Source organism: Balaenoptera musculus, chromosome 6, assembly GCF_009873245.2.
Source record: "Balaenoptera musculus isolate JJ_BM4_2016_0621 chromosome 6, mBalMus1.pri.v3, whole genome shotgun sequence".
Lineage (NCBI taxonomy): Eukaryota > Metazoa > Chordata > Mammalia > Artiodactyla > Balaenopteridae > Balaenoptera > Balaenoptera musculus.
The window spans coordinates 61916887-61936457 of NC_045790.1; the positions used below are offsets into that span (position 1 = coordinate 61916887).

The following is a 19571-nucleotide window of genomic DNA, read 5'->3' on the forward strand; positions in this document are numbered from 1 at the left end:
CAACAATAAAACACTAGAATTGGCTTGATCTGTGCCCATTCAGGTCATCTGGGCTCAGACCATGTTGCAAAACAGTCCTAGTTCCTTAGAATTTCTAGTCGATTTACTTACAATTGTGAGTGCTCTTTCTCTTTACAGAAAGTTTTGCTTTCTAACCAGATTGCTCTGACTAAACTCTCTATTTCGTTCTTTTGTAAGGTCTTTGAGAACTAGACCTTAAAGATGCAAGTCTGTTGAAGTAAAAACATTCAGGCATTTTTCTAGATCATTTAAGTGTAACGACCAGCCACTCCTCTCCCACATTCCTCCGCAAACCCAATCTCATATCACACATCCCAAAGCAAAGCCTTTACTTCAGATTCTTAAATTCTGTCATCAGAATGGCAGAATGATTCAGGGGATCTGAATTAGCCAAATATTTACCCCAAGGTTGTTTGTGTCTGTGGATCTGGGCTGATGTAGTGTTTTTATCAATACCATTGAGGTCAGTGATAGTACATAGATTTATATTGCAATATATGTTTTATAAATTACTCTTAGGTACAAGATCATTGTCAGTGCATGGTAGCTATAAAGAAACTGCTCGATAAAATATCTGTTGGATGAATACCTGAATCCTCATTATAACTTTATGAAGAGAGTAGGAAATATATTTGTGCTCCTATTTAGAGATGAAACTCAGATTAGTTGACTAGGTTCCTTGACCTTGGGATGCTTTCCTAAAAGAGTACAAAGTGTTCTGTGGATGAGTTGAGCCACTTAATTCTCCTGCCCACTCTTGTTCCTCTTCAGGTTCAGTACCCTCCTGGCATCCAGCAGAAAATGGTGGCTTGGAGCAGCAAAACTCTCCAGGTCATCTTGACAGGGCCAATTGTATTTCCATTGTCTTTGTTTCTTCCTCCATTAAAAGAAAATTTCACTGTTAGAAAGGGAAGTCACTTTATTTTTCTGAAACTCCTGATAGGCTATTATGTACAAAGTTCATAGATCAAAATCTTTGAGCTCAGTTGTGGTTCCTCTTACCATCAGTATCTTCACCAAAGGCTCTATATGTAAGTATCACTCACTCATCCATTTATTCATTCTCAAATATTCAGCTCCTATTATGTGCCAGGTCCTGCTTGGGGTGCTAAAGCTACATCAATAGAGAAAATAGAAGTCCCTGCCTTTCCTGAGCTTATATCTAAGGAATGGTTCTTGGCAAGCAAAACCTTTGAACTCAACCGTGAGACAGTATTCTTCATGGTCCGTATGTAGGCAAGGAATCATGTCATCTATTTAATCCCTGTAGTACGTGGCACATTTGAGATACCTAATACATACTTTAAAATTGAGAGTTTGGTGTGCAGTGGGATGAGAGTAAGCAGGAAAGGAAAGACCCTGTAGACTAGACACACTCATCAGAGTGTGACCCTCAGGTGGCAGTGGGAAGAAGGCTGTCTAGCTGGAGGGGCGGAGCAGAGGATGACAGATCATAAATTGAGTTATCCACATTAGTAGTCAGTGTCCCCAAGGTTTGACAAGATGAAAAGGCAAGTTTCCTGGTAGCCAGATGGAAAGGAGTGGCAGGAATTTGGGGATCCAGTGACATACATCAGGTTTTACAAATGCAGAGTCCACTCTGCTTTCTTAAACCCACCTATATAGATTACTTTTACTTCAAGCCCAGATTTCATCTCACTATAATATTCTAGACAGCAGATTTGGGGGAAGCTTAACAGTATGTAACAAGGACTTAGCTGTGAGGCAGAGGTTCAGCAGGAGAAACAATCAAGCCATTGGTGCAAGTGTGAGATGGTGCCCACTCTTAGAGAGATTAGAATGCTGGAAAGTTATATAGTCATAGACTTGGATTCGGGGAAACAAGAAATCACCTAGTTAGTGGAACGGATATAACGTGGGAGTTTGGTTACAGCTAGACAGCAGAAGTCTAGGCCACAAGATCAGTGTGGGACCAACAGTAAGCCCAGAACTTCTGAGTCACTCAACTGAGGTCCCGTGATTGCACCTTGCCCAAGAAGAGAATGGTACTGGGGTGGGGAGGGAGATCATCCTGATCTATATCTGTAATCTCAAGTCACTTTGGGACAGTCATCATTGCTTTATCCCCAAGAGCCCCCAGAGTCCAGCAGAAAGGGCTGGGGGTGAGCCCAGGGGGAAGAGATGCCCACACAAAGAGCTCTCCTCCTCCATTTCAAATGAAATCAGAGCTGTTCTGTTTTTTCCTATTGGTATTCCATTTGGAAAACTTGCCAAAGATTGAAAATCATGTAAAGATGTTCTTAGGGCTTCTAAACCTTTAGTGTAAAAAACACCTTGTTAACATGAACACTCCCAGGCCCTTCACCCAGAAGTTCTGATTCACTGTGTCTGCCGTAGAGCCCAGGTGGAGCTGATGCTGTGGCCCCCACTTTAACAAGCACAGGCCTAGACCCTAAGTGTAGGACTTAGTGCCACCTCACCGTGCTTCCCCAATCAGAGATAATCCAAAGGAAGCAGTTGGCTAGTGACTGAGGAAATACTTTCCAGCTTCCTTCTCCCTTTACCTTCCGGGGAAGTCCTGTAAATGCAGCACAACCTAAAAGCTGTAGAGGACCAGGATGGCTCTCAGGGGAGGCTGCAGCATTTCATGTTAATGTCCCTTTTCGTCTCTATCTGGAATCCTCTTCTCTGCCAGACCTTTCTTACAGCAAAGCTTGCTTGGAAGGACAAGGGCAGACAGAATTAAATTTTCATTCTTTGCCGTGCTTTCCTTGTTCTGTTTTTGGCTCAAGTACTCCTGAGTCAAAGGGTTGCTTGTGAACTTTATGCAACAGAGCTTGACACAACCGAGGGCAAATTTACCTTTGTACTCAGAGAATGTAGGATGATAAGTAACACCAGGCTTATAATGAGACAGTAGGGGCTGGAATTTTCAGTGTGTTTTACTGTATGCAAAATATTTTCACACTTATTATTTCATTTGATCCTTGTAGCCACCTAGGAGGGTTATATACACCAGCAACAGAGTAACCCCCTCTCATAGAGAAATTCCCAACTCATTCCTTTCAACCTTGACCCGTGGCCAAAGTGTTTACTTCACACACCCATCAGACTCAGAATGTCCAACTCCTCCACCCTTCATTCTGGGCTTTATATGTATCCAGGATTTTTGAGTCATAGGCGGGTGATGGAGTACAGGAGGCAAATCATGGGCAACTGGGCACTGAATCTCTTTCCGTTTGTTCCCTGTGCTTCTCCCCCTCCCTACCATGAGGATCATGCTGCCACAATAGTATTATTTTCCCCCTTTTATCAATAGGGACTCATAGGCTCAGAGAGGCTATGGTTTCCTCAAGGCCACACAGCCAATAAATGGCAAAGCTGGCTTTAATATCCATGTTAAGAATCTTTGGGTCTTCTGGTTTTGAGCGTCTCTGTTTTATATAATTGCCATACGTGCATTGTCATTATCAGGATTCACTGAACCATTTTACTGTAACTGTATATACCCACACATGGCAATTATTGAGACACATTGCAATTAGTTTACTTCGGCAGCTTATCATTCTGAGAATTTGGAAGCCATAGGCCACCACGCATTACGGTTTTGGTTGGGTTGAAGATATTTTAATGAAAATCAATTACATCTTTTAACCAAAAGGGTTTTATACATGCCTTCCTTCTCACTCTGCTTTCTCCCATTTCCTTTTTGCCCTTTTCAGCAAAATGCTCTGCCCACTCTCATCCCCTTATTTGAAACTTTGCAGACATCAGTAGCAGACCATCTTCCTCTTCCCCTACCCCAGGTGTACAACTTGGAGAGCGAGTGTGGCTCACAGTAATAAATGCTGTTAGCAGCTTGCTGCAGACCAGGTGAGGTTCTGTGAGGTGCACGAGCAGAGGAGAGCACCCAGAGTGTGCAGAATGCATCTCTCTGTGGCCTGCAGGCTAGTGGTAGAAGCTATAGTTGAAAATGGCCCCACTTCTTGGAACCAGGTGGACTTGTCTAACTTGAAGCCCTCATGCTGCAACCCATCTGACCAGGGGCTAGGGGACCAGGAGGTTGCTCCACTGGTCAGCTTTCCAACCACTGTAACCTTGTTCCTTCAAAAGGAAGGTGCCAAATGGAATGTTCAGGGTTATTATTTCCATTATTTTCCTTTTTCTTAGTACAGTAGTTGCTTAAATGTCAGTCTTAAATAGCTCGAGTGCTTTGCAAGCTGGTTTAGTTCTCAGCCCGAAGAAAAATCTGTCTTGCTATCACAGTCTGTGAGCTGTTCCTGTAGCTTCCCCATTTATAGACTCCATATTAAAATGAAGAGTCGGTTCTCCATCACTTCCAGGGAGGAAGCTTAGTAGAGTTCTGACTACATGAAGACCTGGCTGAGGTTGTTGGCCAAGACCAGGAGCTAAGGGGGAAAATAGCAACCAAACTGTGGAGGCTTCACTTCACCATCATTTTATACCTAAGGGTGGTGGGTTATGAGAGATAAATTGCTTAAGAATTGCATGTGCATTATACAGAATCTACAAATACTGCTAAGCTTATTTCATGGTAGTAATAATTGCTACTATTTACTGAGGGCCTACTACATGCTGGGGAATGCACTAGATGCTTTTATAAATGCTCTCATGTATAATGTTTTCCACAACCCTATAAAATAGATATTATTTTAAAAGAAAAGGAGGCTCAAGAAGAAAAATAATTTATGCAAAGACACACAGTTGGTTAATGGGTTATCCAGGCTTTGGACCCAGATCCAGGTAGTTCATGCAATGGATAGAAATAAAATAGTGACTAAATCAGAAAATTGGCCAAGAGAAATTTCCAAAATGTCTCTGTTTCTACTCTTCAGGGTTTTTTGAATTTTTCAGTGTTTAGGTAATATCATCAATTTTGTTAATTAATTCAATGCTTTTCTCCCTAATGAAAATGTTTATACTTTATGAAATGTTGATCCAGTCTGAGTAACTTTGCCTATGTGACAGTGAGGGACCTCAACAAAAATGGCAAGATTTTGTTTAAAATGATTTGTCTGTGAGCTTAAGCCCTAATAGTCTCTATGAACTGTTACCAAACAGACAAGAGTTTGAGTCCTAGTTCTGAAACTTGGTAGCTATGAGGATTTAGGTAAGTTATTTGAACGTTTTTGTTTCCTTGTCTATAAACTGGGGACAATATTACTTAACTCAAAAGTTGATGTAAGTTAAAAAGAATGAAATATTGCCATTTGCAGCAACATGGATGAATCTAGAGAATATTATACTTAGTAAAGTAAGTCAGACAGAGAAAGACATATTATATGATATCACTTATATGTGGAATCTAAAAAATAATACAAATGAATCTATATACAAAACAAAAACAGACTCACAGACATAGAAAATATACTTATGGTTGCCAAAGGGAAAGGTGGGGGGCAGATAAGTTAGGAATATGGGATTAACAGATACAAACTGCTATACATAAAATAGATAAACAACAAGGATTTACTGTATAGCACAGGGAACTATATTCAATATCTTGTAATAACCTATAATGGAAAATAATCTGAAAAAAAATATATATATATCTGAATCATTTTGCTGTACACCTAAAATTAACACAATATCGTAAATCAACTATATTTCAGTTTTTTTAAAAGTTGTAAAAATGAAGATTTTCTGTTTAAAACACCTAAGATAATGCCTATCTCAGAGCAAATAAATATTAGTTCCTCTCCTTCCTTCTGAAAGAATTCTCTGAGGGGTTGGTGTAACACTAATCAAAATGTCTATAAAAATGCCAAAGCAAAGGGACTGCAAATGAGAAAACTCTGGACTTAGTAGAAAAGTATATGATGACTGTTTTAGTCTGCTCCCCATTTGTTTTAAGATAAAGGCTAGATCCATGAATAATTGCAAATAGCTGGATGTTTGTAAATATTAAAATGATTGTATGAATTTTCCACTTTTCTCTTATTTGCACAATAACATATAAACATAGTATTGGTTTAAAGGCAAATGACTCAACTTCCATCTCTTTGTCTATAAAATGAGAACATTTGTTTGAATCACCTACTTATAAGACAGGTATATCAGAGGCTGCCTAAGAAGGAGTTTTTTAAAGTTTTTTAAAAAGGTACCATGTGAGTAATAAGTGTATGATTCCCTGGGCCTTTCTCTGAGTAAAGTTGGAGGGCATTAAATCATGCTGAGAAGATGTGATGCCAGAGATCATATTCTTATGGCCTTTAAGAGCTTTACCAGAGACTTACCTATTTTTTTCTCTTTTCTGCTCATTGGCTTGTATCACGGATTGCAGAAGGTATTTAAAGGGGGGAGTGCAAAGGTCCCCAGAGAGTACAAGGGAATGCACAAAGAGCCATAAGAGTGCTGGAGAAGAAGAAATTAGGGTAGCCAAAGGGAGTAGGCCATGCATCTTCTTTCTGTGTCCCTGTCCCTGGAACTCTCTGATTTGAGCCCTCTCGTTCATCACTTAGGCTTATCCATGCCCCTGCACATGCAGCAATCATGACTGAGGCCCAAAACTCTACACTTCCTCAAGTAACCCACAAAATTATAGTCTCTGTGGAAAAATGATTAGAGTTGTAAAGCTCATAAACATACATCCCTGCTTCCACTTGGCTAACAAAGAGCTGTACCACCAAAAAGCTGAGCACTGCCAGCTCTGCCTCTGTCACTGACATCTGCTTATTCTCCTACCCAGGCACTAATTGATCAGTACCACTGGCAAAAAAAAAAACCCCACTCTGCCAGGGCTGGTCCTCAGCAGAGCTATGGGATGACCTCCTAATTATATCTACCCTCACCAGACAGGGCCAAACAAAAGGAACCATAATCACTACTCTTTTTTAAAAGTTTTGGGAGTGCCCAAACTTCTTTCTTATTTGAGCTTTTTCCTCTTCCTATCTTGAATGCAGTCTAGAGAAAAGAGTTACATCTCTATATATTCCTTAAAGAAAATTTCCTTTTTATTGTCACATATAATATTAAATTGTATTACTTGATTTTTCATTTATATGTTTATCTTTCTTTCTCACTGAAACATAAACTCCAAGAAGGCATGGAGCATGTTTTATGCACCACTGTGTCGCCAGCACTTGAGCAAGTGCTTAGCATATAGTTGTCGACTAAATGAAGGCATAAAAGTTGAAATGTTTGTGTTATTAGAAGAATAGGGAAGAAAAGTGAAAAGAAACATTTGTAGAGTGCTGTGTGCAGGCACATGCTCAGCCCTTCACATGGGTCATCTCTTAATCCTCTTTAATCTTTGCAGTTACCTTATGAAGTAGATACTGTGAACCCCCATTTTATAAAAATACAATAGCAAAGGCAAGCACATGCTTAGCCAGTGTTTCTTCTGAAAGGTCAAGGGGACAGATGACTCTGAGATTTGGGCAGTATCTGAAAACAACAGTGTTTGGCCTGGATGCCTAAAATGATACTCTCCGATCACATGGGAATTGAAGGGCTTTCCTGTCTGAAGATATTGAGGGGTCTTGGGAAGCAATTGGTCTCAGCATTGTTGCCAAGGAGCTTCACAAAGGGTCCTGCCCAGCCTGATCAGGCCACACTCTGGTTGAGGAATTAGTTCTGGGGGCCCTTCCTGATGCCTGTGATGGGCTTCACAGGTGGGCTGTCTGCATCTATAAGTTGGCATCATGGTCTGGGCAGAACCTACCGCAGGGAAGGGTCAGTCTTGATTCTGAATGTTGCCCATCCAACTCTTTTCCTGGCTCCCAGAGTTTGGTGGTGGTTCTCAGCCTCACCATAAAGGAGAACAAGAATTTTGTTTTGCAAAGCCATCTGCTATATATATAAACAAACCCATTAGGGGCACAGCTCCTGACATAGCACCTTGACAAAGTTCAGGCTGATGGTATTCATCTCCACCCATAAATGTAAGGTAGAGCCTCTGTATTGAACTTTATTTCATCATCAAGTGGTAGGGAAATTGGAGACCCACCTATGCTGTTGCCACTCCCACACACACAGTGAGTTAGGCCCAGAGTCTGCAGGAAAGAAAGTGGGTGATGTGTTTCCTTTTCCTTCTCTTACTTCCAGAAAGGAAAGTGGTTCCTGCAGGAGAGCTGAATTGCCCTGGAAGTTTAGCTTAAAACAATGCACGTCAGCCCTCATGAGGGTTGTGAGTTGGGTGACCATTATTTATTTACTGAAGTATTTATACTCTGGTTCCTTCTACCAAGACTAGAGTATAAATTTGTAAGGAAAAGATAAATGTAATAAAGAGTCTAATATACTTCCTATCTTGAACGCCAGGAGTCTAAGAATCATTATCTGTCTTTTATTTAAACTATTGGTGGGTCATATGTTTTTTCTCTAGGAATTTAATCAGAAACATTACTGAAAGTCTGTTAAACCTGAGAATGCAGATATCCCTAGAGTTGTGCTGTCCAGTACAGTAGCCACAAGCCACATGTGGCCATTTAAATTTGAATTAATTAAAACTAAATAAAACTTAGAAGTTGGTTCCTTGGTCGACTAGCCACATCTCAAGTGCTCAGTAGCCACATGCAGCTACTGTATTGGACAGTGAGACGGAGATCATTTCCATCAACACACAAAGTTCTCTTGGACAGCGCTGCCCTAGAGAATACCCTTCCATTACTGTATTTAGTCATGCGATTCCTTTCTCCTCTGACTTCTTCCACTCCCCTTCCACGTTGGGAAGGAAATCCACATTGAGCTTCATGGGGCTACTTTATCATCATTAAGCAGCAAGAGTAACCATGAACTCCTGATCTAACGGATCATCACAGAGCTGTCAGTGACCCCACATGACAAAGTAAAGAGGAGAGGTTTTTAAGAATGAATTTTAGGGCTTCCCTTGTGGCGCGGTGGTTAAGAATCCGCCTGCCAATGCAGGGGACACGGGTTCAAGCCCTGGTCTGGGAAGATCCCACAGGCTGCGGAGCAACTAAGCCCGTGCGCCACAACTACTGAGCCTGCACTCTAGAGCCCTCAAGCCACAACTACTGAGCCCACGTGCCACAACTAGCGAAGCCCGCACGCCTGGAGCCCGTGCTCCCCAACAAGAGAAGCCACCGCAATAAGAAGCCGGTGCACCACAACGAAGAGTAGCCCCCGCTCGCCGCAACCAGAGAAACGCCCGTGCACAGCAACGAAGACCCAGGCAACCAAAAAAATAATAACAATAAAATAAATAAATTTATTTTAAAAAAAGAATGATTTTTAATACTATGTGAGCTCATAGGTAATATTAGGGGAGAAAACAGGATACAAAACAATATGTATAACATTCCAGTTTTGTGTGTATATATCTGGCTATGTCTGAATTGTAGGAATAAAGATAATTTTTCTTTTCTTTGCATATACTATTCTACATTTTCTAGTTGGTATAATTAATTCAAAATATTTTAATAATTAGAAAAACGAGTTTGTTTTTAGAAGGGAAAAATACTTCCCAAAATTGACAAGAGGAGGAATGATTCTCCTTGACCTTCAGGAGCTACAACTTGAGTAAAGTCAGTTTATCTGCAAGTTCCTCTTCTCCTCCTCCATTCTTGGAGGTAAAATAACTTCTAAAATGGGGGAGGGGTGATTTTCTAACTAAATGTGATGACTAATATTTATTGCCAACATAAACTTATGTGTGCATTCTTCTGCTGTTATAAGTGTATGTGTTCTTGTTCCAACTGCATTATCAATCCTCAAGGACAAGGTGTTATCTTCTACTTCTTTGGTCTCTCCAAAAGCACCTTGACCAGTACTCAGTAACTATCATTGACTGACTGACTGACAGATTGGCTGACTTTGCCATCACTCTTATGTTTTATGCCCACGAAATGTGTTAACATCTTGCTGCATTTTGCTTTGGGTCCTCGAGGTAGTGTTCCTTCCAAACTTACTACATGAAATTCAGCAGCTGGAATACAGGAGCCATTCATCAGAAAATGAGTTAGGCTTTCTCTGGGTTTTTGTGTGTGGCAAGATCCTGATGGAATTTTTTTAGATTTTGTTAGTTTTATGGAAATAGCAGTGGGAAGAGGCTATGTTAAAGCTCTTTGATTTGAGTGACCACAGTCATCCACACCAGTGTATTTGGCATCTCTAGTAACTGGCTTCTTGAAGGGAGGGATTTAATAAAGAGGATTTTCTTTCCCTGAGTTGGCTGTGAGAGTGGTAAAACATGCTTGTGGGGCCATTCTGGTTTTGACTGTTTCTCGTGTCAGCCAAGAAAGCCACAGGCAGGAACTACAGTTCACTCGGCCCTCTCACTCAGACCCAGATGGACAGGGGAAACTGGGAGATGGAGCTCAGGATGTTGGGTTTACTATTTAACATCACCAGGTGTATTTCACTGCATTACGAACCTTTTATACTCTTACACTTTACAGCACTCAAGTGTAGATTGAAGCCATGTGAAATTCCTGCCATGTCTTCAAAGCAGGGAGAAGACAGGAAAGAGAGAATGAATTGGTTTTCACAAAAGGCCAGTGGAAGTCTCTATCACGTCCCTGACATACCTGAATGATCAATGTCCCTATTTGGGGAGTTGTGGGAGTCTCTCTTCCTGGAAGGTTAATATTACACTGAGGAATGCTATCAGGGTATATATGAGTGACAAATATGAACAGAGCCAGCATAGGGATATAAATAGCAAATATTGTCTATTTTGTTCAGTGAGGCGACATTACATTCTAATAAACCAACAGTGATGGTTCATGGTAATGTTTTCCTCCTGATGGCGATGCCGTGATTACATGTGCCTGGCCACTGGGTACCCAAAGTCAAGATTAGTCCAAGGAACCTCCCAAACGAAACTGCACATCCCAGGTCTTTCAGCCCACTCAAGTTTGTTGCTGTTTTGAGCCTGCATGGGGGCGAGTGAAGAAATCAGAATGTGTGTCAATTAGTGCAGGATCTAGGAACCAACATGGGAAAGAGGTATATAGCCCAGGTCCCGAGGGCCAAGAATGTTCCAGAGGATTCCACCTGGGAACTGGAAGTGAGCTACATGCCCACTGCCTTGTCCATTCTTACATTTGGTTATTGTTGAAGGACTTACTTGTTGCCCTTTTGAAAATTTTATTTCTCTTAATAAACATTTTACTTTTGAGAGCTACATTATTGTGATGTAATTTTACTTTTTTATTTTCCTTATTTAGCAAACATATATAAATTATGTTATTAAAATATATAAATATTAATTATATTCTCAGATTATATTGTATAATATGTAAATATTAACTCAATTTAATCTTCATAATAACTCACTAAGTTATAGGTACTACTTGTAATCCCATTTTACAAATTAGAAAGCTGAAATACTGCAAGGCTAAATAATTCATCAAGACTACACAGTTGGTAAGTAGTTGAGCTAGGATTTGAACCCAGGAAGTCTGGCTCCAAAGTACTTGTCCTTCACTGCTATTAAAATTCAGAAAAACATAAAGCCAAAAAAACCCCAAAGACAACTATAAATATGTTGCCTTGCAATCTGTCCTATACATAGTCTTCCACATAACTGAACCCAGTCTCCCTATTCAGTTTTGTATCTTGCTTTATTTTCCAACTGAACCTTATAATGGTCTTTCCACGATGTTAACTCCTTGTAAATACTGTTTTCATGGCTACTTAACATTCGCATCAGGTAAAAATACCATGTTCAACCGTTCTCTTATGGTTGGCCATTTTTCCTCCTCGGTTTTCTGTTATGACAGCTAGCGCTGTGATGACTACCTCTTGCAGAATTTCTTCTGTTTTTCAGAATACACTTTTAGGATACATTCTTGGAAGAAAAATTCCCCTGTCCAGAAGTCTGAACACTTTTAGGTTCTAGATGCAGGTTGTCAAGTGATTTACAGAGGCTTATACTCCTTTGCAATGTCTGCACACTCTGCACAGGGGCCTTTGCCACCACTCTCAGTCCAGCACCAAGAATGACTTTCAGAAATCTTTGCTAATGTGATAGGTAGAATATGGTATTTTATCATTGTCTTGATTTTTATTGCTTTAACGGCTAGAGAATTGCCAGTTGTCCATATTGGTGGATAAATTATATGCGTATTTGAGTGATCTGTTTGGGTCCTTTGCCTGTCTGCCTACTGAGTCCATGCAGAAGACTTAGGGCATCAAAAAGAGAAGAGCCAGTAGTTTTCCATTCTTTCTTCTCCTGCCTTGACATGGAATTTCCTTATGTTTTTTCCTAGTCTATACTGCTAACATGAATTTAATCTTCCTCCCAAACCTTATATGGAATTTTCTCTTGATTCTATATAAAGTATACTACTGGTTACTTACAAAGGATATTATTTTGTTTTCTACTGTGAGTGTACCCTGTTCATAAATCTGTGTCCATCCTTCTGTCTTGTATCATAAGCTCCTAGAGGGCTGGTCTGTGGCTTTGTGAGCAGTTCAGCACACATTCTTTGGTGATATTCCTAGTGACCATAGAACAGGCCTCCTGGCCAAGGGTAGTCTGCCTTGAGAGTACTAATCAGAAATGAGAAGGGTGTAAGCATAATAGGTTGGATGTGTTAGTGTGCCTCAGTTGTACTCAACGAGAGCTAAAAAGAACCCAAATAGCACCTTCCCTACCTGTTGATAGGTGACTCTGTAAGAAGAAGCAGTTCTAGAGGAGGAAAGCACACAGGACTAGGGCTCCAAAGTCCATGAATTAGTTCTGTATTCACCATCGTGTAATGTTTGTGAAAGGAACCCTGGGGCACTTCCTCTACTTGTTTTTTCCTTGTTTTTTTCACCAGAAACAGAGTCATGATATCAATAACTGACATTCATAAAGCACTTTCAAATGTTATATATGGATTTCCTTATCCAATGACTTGCTTCATCTTCATAATCACCCAGTGAAATAGACAATGACTTTCACATGTTAGAGTTGAGGAAACAGGTACCAAGAAATAAGGTATTGAATGAAGATTTCATTATATTTTTAAAACCGTATACTCCAGAAAGTAATCTTTTACTTAAATTTATCATGAGACGAGGAAGAGGGAAAAGGTAAGGTATCATGGAAGGTGTGGAGAATCATAGAAAAGGACCACATAGGACCCCAAGGGAAAAACTCCATTGAGTAAGAAAAAAATTGAAAAGATAAATGAAACAAGATTAGCAAAATGTTGATTATTTTCAAATATTAAGAAATCTTTTCACATATTTCTTCATTATATTGTTTATTCACTTCCAGTTTTTCTATTTACTGCAAAGATCAGCAATAATAATAGTTAAGTAAATGGTAGCATATCTGACTATGAGACACTATGTACCTATTCAAAATAATGAGGAAGAAAAGATATAAATGTGTATGAATGTATCTGTTGGAAGTGCAGATGGATAGATCTATGTTGCATTTTTTAAGGTGAGCATTGTTAAGAGCTTTATTCAGGTTTTTACGAAATGTGAAAAACAGACTATAGAATAAAAGAAGTTAAGGAAGATGCACTTAAAACCTGGTGAGAGGGCATGGGGTAGGAATGTCCCCTGAAGGACAGACCTTCAGTGTCCAGGACTCTTTGGAGAGTCTAGGGAAGGTGTGAAGCCTTTCAGCTTCAGGTACTAGAGCAAGAAATAAAAAGCCCCTGGAGGTAGAAGAGCTTCTGCTCAGGTAGTGCATTATGGATGCTTGGTCAGAAGGTTTTGTAGGTGGGCTTAAGGGTTAAAGGCATTTTGTCATACGAAGCCAGGCTGAGTGAGGGTCTAGCCAGGTTGAAATGATCTTCTGAACTTGTGCCCTGCAGTAGCTCAATGCCATGCTTGCATTTCAGGATTTTACGGGCAGCTGCAGACATTCTGCCCCCCACATTACCCTGACTCTCAGAGAACCATGCCGCCTAGCAGCTCCTGCAGTGTGGTGCCTTCCTTCGAGGACTGCCTGGTCCCCACGTCCATGGGCCAGGCTGGCTTTGACGTTTTCCACAGAGCCTTCTCAGCTCACTCGGGCATTACAGGTGTGTTGGTGTCTGTGACTTAGACACTCGGGCAGACAAGCAGGTGAGATCAGGTGGGTTTCCCGTGACCAGCCTGGACTAGACTTGACCCAGCACATGACCGCATCAAATCCTGTTCACTCTGCCCGTGAAATGTCTCTCCTCTTATCTTCCTCTCCAGCCCTTCTCCAGCCCCACTTCCACCACCCTCGTTCAGGTGCCATCATGTCTCTCCCAGACTTAGGCAACGGCCTTCCAACAAGTTCCTTGAGTCAGCTCCTTATCTTTACCATTCTGCCCTCCGAGCTACCGTAACCATTGCCTTCCAAAAATGAAGGATAAAATAAGGTACTTTCCTGTTCAGCTACCTTCAGTAGTTTGTAGTTTCCCAGAGAATAAAGTTGACTGTCCTCAGCAAGTCATTCGAAGCCCCCAGGAGTTGAGCCTGATGGAACTCTCCGGACCTGCGCTCATGTCTCATGTGCCCTCCTCACATGTCTCCCTACATGCTCTGTACCTGAGCTTTGCCAGCACACTTGGCCCCATGTGTCCCCTCTCTGTCTTCGCTCCCTCTTTCCTCCTCCTGGAATGTTCTTTCTTTATCTCTCTGTCTGTGAGAATCCCATCCTTTTTTATGGCTCAACCGTAATATCACCTCCTTTTTGAGGCTGCCCTCACTCTTCCCTACAGAACTTCACTTTTATTGCTACTCAGCCCATCTCTTGTGCCGAGTCCTATTTTAGCCACCTGCCTGCACGTCAGCCTCTTCCCCACCTAAGGAGCCCGAGGACGGGGAGACCTGCTGAAGGGCCTGGCCCGGCACAGTTTCCTCCTCAGCCCCAGCCAGCATTTGCTCCCTGTGTGCCTGGCGTCTGCGACAAGGTAGCAGTTGACTTGTGCGCTCTTTCTCTTCCAGTGTGTGATCTACCTTCGGGTTCCTCAAGCCTTTTTGGGGAGTCTCTTCGCAGTGGACCTGAAGACACCACGTTCTTGCAGATCAGCGCTGTGGATCGCTGCCCTAGCCAGCTCTCCTCTGTCTATACTGAAGGCTAAAAGCTCCCCTGGCCTCCACTACCACTGGCGTCCAGAATCTTTTTGTTCCTTGCCACCTTTTCTTCTTATACTTTCACAGACTGTAAGAAAAAGGATGTCAAGCGAATCAGCGGAACCTGCCAAGTCCCAGGTGTGTCTTTGGAGGGCAGGGCTGAATGGTCAGAGCTGGGCTTTGTAGGTGTGTTTTCAGCTGCTCCTTTTTCTCCCTGGGTTTGCCGGTGACCAGCAGGACTCTTTTCAAAGGGAATTCAGAGTCTCACTCTACCAGATACCTGTTACTTCCTGGCTGCCAACCTTCAGAGGACACCAGTGAGATGATGTGCACGTGGAAGTATAATTTGGGGATTTGCTGAAACTCCAAACACGGAAGGGCGACCCAAATTGCCAGAAGCACAGTGAACTGCCCCACCCAAGAGCCAGGCACAGCAAGGGGAACCCACTTCCAAAGCACAGCATGGGCCCAGCTCTTGGAGGACCCCAGGTTTCCCAGCGCCGGCCTGGCATCCAGTGAGCTGGCTGCCTCTCTCCTCTTAGCTGTTCCCACGCTAACCAGTTGCTTTCAGTGTTTCTCCAAACGCAAAGTGAGAAGGTTCTGTCAAGCACAGGCCCTTGAGAAGCACTACAACTTGTTTTATATTCATGCAACCTATCTTAGTTCTTTGATTTTAAAGACTTGTTATTTACGTCTACTTTTTAAAGGAAAAAAATATTTAGAGGTCTGTTCTTTGGATGGAAATAATTATTTTAATCCCCCCAGCTACGTACACCTTGCCTCCACTGTGGCTCTGCTTGCCCGCACGCTGCAGCACCTGTGAGCGCCCGGAACATTAGTGTTGCATTAGCGAAGGCTCCCTGAGGGACATGGGGTAGGCCACCCTCTTCCCAGTGCTGCCACAGAGACCCTCGTGGGTTGACTCTTCAGCGGCTCCACCTCGAAGACATTTTTCAAAGGAAAAGGTCACTTGACTGGCTCACCCGTGGCCTCCGCTCTGGTGCTCTGCCCAGGGACCTGCTAGAAGCTGTGAGAGCAGGGACACATGGAGGTGTGCTCCTGGGTTCTCAGAAAACCAAACTAGAGATGCCTGATGTCTGGCTACTTTGCACAGCCTCTGCTCCCTCCGTTAGGATCTCCCCTCACCTGTCTGTCTGTTGCTCCCTTGCCTTCCTTCTCTCCCTCTTTTTGCATCGCTCTCACCCTCTTCTTGACTGTGGTTCAGACATGCCCACCACCCACCATTGCCTGCTCACCACCTCTGAGCAAGGTCTGGCCAAAGGCAGGTAGAGGGGACAGTTCTGGAAAGGTGGCCAGAAGGAGGCAACCTTTCTGTCTGAAACTCTGTTTTGAGGGCCTGGCATTTACCCAGAGCTCTCGGCCATTTGATCTCAAACCTGAATAGGATGCCGTTTTCTGTGACTCCTTTATCAAGCTATTAAAAAGATCCAGAGTCCTATGACATAGGCTATAAAAATTGCCAAAACCCCAAAACACCTGGTAGATTCTGACATTCCAGTACTATGACCTCTCATGATTTCTTTTCTCTCTCTTTAAAAATGTTCTCTGAGGGAGAATGAAACAATGCTATTTGTCAAACTGGGATAATTATAATCTTCAACAAGACAATTAAACAGCTTGGTGTCAGACTTGGGATCTGGTGACAGTTTTTATCCTGACAGACATGTCCTTCCAGTCTGGCTGCACGGTCGGTAGTGTTCTGCCTGATTCCGGACTTCATTCTGACGCGAAGTAGAATCAGCCGAATAAAGAACAAAGTGCAGGGTCCGTTTTGACGGTGCACTCAGTCAGTCTAGTTTCTCTGGCTAGTGGGCTCTGATCTGAGGAGAGCCATCATGCAGACATCCGTGTCTGCAAAAGAGACAAGTCATTCACTTCACAAAAATCTGCTCTGCTTTACAAAAGAATTCACGTCAGGCTTTCTTTCCACATGAGTTCTCAGACGGCACACAAAGTTCCACCCCTCTGGCAGGCTTTGTGGGTTGTGTCACTTGGCCTAAGCAGGGACCATGTCCTTTGTCACACCCTGCAGAGAAGGGAAAGCTCTGGTATCTTAGAGAGACAATCTATTCATTCTAAATCCTGGAGCCTCTACAGGGAACTCAAAACACATTTCATTTGTGTGATGAGGAGGAAAAAAATGGAAAGGCAAGGTTGTTACTGCAGCTGATGTTGTCTGCCTGCCTGTGGCTTCTTGCTATAATTTAAGGTGAAAACAGGTTAGGAGGACAAAGCCAGAAGCTGAACCTCAGAAACTTTGTCTGGAGGAGATCCTCGTGCACATCTCTAGTCTCCCCGTTGGCCTCACTGAGGCCCGAGGGCACCAGGGGGTGCCAGACAGCAGCTGCACCTGTGGGGCCTCCTTCCCCAGCAGGAATTGGCAGAGGGAGTGGGCCCAGTGCAGCCTGCGAGGCTGAGTGGCCCTCACTCCCCTTCCATGTTTCCCCTCAGCTGCAGGTTTGAGCTCAGGGCCCCAGGACATGACACCTCCAGGTTCCTTGTAGACAACACATGCTGCCCTGAGATTCCAGAATCTCGCCTGACCTTAAAATTTGTTCCTTGCTTGCTTTCACACTGCACAAGATTTATATATGCTTTCATCATTATGTTTGTAGCAGTAAAAGTAGAAACTTCAAGAACTCATTTCCTTCCATTTCCTGGTCTTTTTACTCTTGATATGTAACCATTTTCGTAAACATCCGAAGAGAGATTGTCATTCCCCTTTTTTAAAAGACTGGTGCTTGTGAAAATACACACAGCGGCAAGGCCAATTATCCTATTACATTAAAAAAAAAAAAAATCAGTATGCCTAGAGACATTTCACTTGCTGCATTGTCTTAATTCCCTAAAGGGACTGCATCAAAATGTAAGTTGTAATTTAGCCTCTGATCAGCTGCTAAATATTATTTAAATATTTACTAGTCCTGTGGGGTATCTCCCATTACCCATGTCTACCCCAAATTATTTAGGTGATTCCAAAATGAACAAAAGGTCTTCAGTCAATCACGGCAAAGTTTCCACTGATAAAACAGAGCTTTGGTGTTGTTCTGTTGTTTTTAAATTAGCAGCTGTCAAGCACATTAGCATACTAGAACAGAGGTAAGTGTTCAACCCCCTATCCAAGAACCTTGCTTCCCAGTTGCCTTGAAGTATTGGGAATAGTGATTGTAAATGTCCAATTTAATTATTTGGTATTTTATTTGACTGTTTCGACCATGTCATTTTATAGCAGCATTTTTAATGGCACTTTCTGTTGGTGGTGTGGAATTTCTGTGGTTACATTTTTTTTTTTTTTTTTTTTTTGCAATGAGTAAAGAAAAAAAAACACTCATTGGAGAGATGGTGAGTGTAAGAAAGAAGAGATTTATTTTGTACAGACAGCAGAGCATCCTGTGTAATGTTGCTGACATAAAGCACTTTGGGGGGAAAAAGTGGAAATCTGTTTCCCATAAATCACACAGACTCTTGTACGTAGTTATATACACTCACGTAGAGAAATGAACTGCATATATCATACTGGATATGGGGCTGATTTTACTCTAGGGGCACATCTGGTGCTTATTGTCATAAATCTTTTAAAGAATTAGGTACACTTTTTTCTATTAATATGTATAGTTTTGTGATTTGTCACAGTTATGTTTCATATAATCATAAGTTATTTTGTCTTGTTTCATGAAGTCCTTTTTTTATGTCGAAAGTAAAATGAAGGGATTGTGCACTTGGTACATAATAAAACTGGAAATAGAGGATGCGCCCACCTGCCTGAAATCCTCCTTTAGCATGTCGTTTTAAAACACGATGGCAACAACCATTTTTTGTTTGTTTGTTTTATTATTTTGTTTAGTTTTACCATCCGCCTCAGTCATATTGGATTGGTAATTATAATTAAAAGCAGATGGGGGTGGGGGAGGGAGTGTCCAAGGCCAGTTTTAAAATGACGCATCGCTTTGGGCCAGAGCTGCAGCCTGGATTTAATTATAGATATGAGGACGAAATGGCAGTAAAAATGAATGTGTCCCTGAATCCTTTACATGTTGGGAGTGTCCATAAATAAAACATGAAGTTTTATTTCATCAGATTTAATTAAAGCTTTTATACATGTTTTATTGGTTATTCTATTAATCTGCTTCAAAAACTGGATAAATGTGTGCTAGGGTTTGGGGTTTATTTGTGCCTTTTCAATGTAGTGCTACATCATGCTTCAGAAATGCCTCTAGTGCCTGGTCCTCCAGGTGATGGGGTTTCGGCATGCTGGCCATTGGAGTGGGCCCTCTCTGCCCAGTTTTCCTAAAACCCTGCCAAGAAAGACACAAGCATCAGCTTCCTGTGAACTAATACCCTGACCTTTAAGTCCTCTGATTTCCCAAAGGAGAAAGGGGCAGTTATCATTTCCCTGATTCCTTGTCCTGTCTGAGCGGCTTCTTTCCTCAGCTCCCATCCTTAGGGGGCAGGGAAGGGGAAAGGGTTGTCAGGACGCTCACACATCTGACTGACCCGTGAGCCAAGCACAGCACTCTAAATAAAAGACATCACATTATCTCAAGGCTTATTCTTAGAAAATTGACAGTTTTCTCACTGAATTAAGACTT

The 19571-nt window shown here is 42.1% G+C and overlaps 1 protein-coding gene across 2 annotated transcripts in view; it reads left to right on the top strand.

Moving 5' to 3' along the window:
* GLIS3 (GLIS family zinc finger 3) overlaps positions 1-18297 on the top strand; it is a 506199-nt gene extending 487902 nt beyond the window's left edge. For both annotated transcript variants that reach the window (XM_036856374.1, XM_036856376.1), the window contains 2 exons: positions 13755-13937; positions 14833-18297. In XM_036856374.1, the coding sequence (XP_036712269.1) occupies positions 13755-13937; positions 14833-14969 (320 nt within the window). In that variant the 3' untranslated portion in view covers positions 14970-18297. The remainder of the gene's footprint in view (positions 1-13754; positions 13938-14832) is intronic.
* The last annotated feature ends 1274 nt before the right edge of the window (positions 18298-19571 follow it).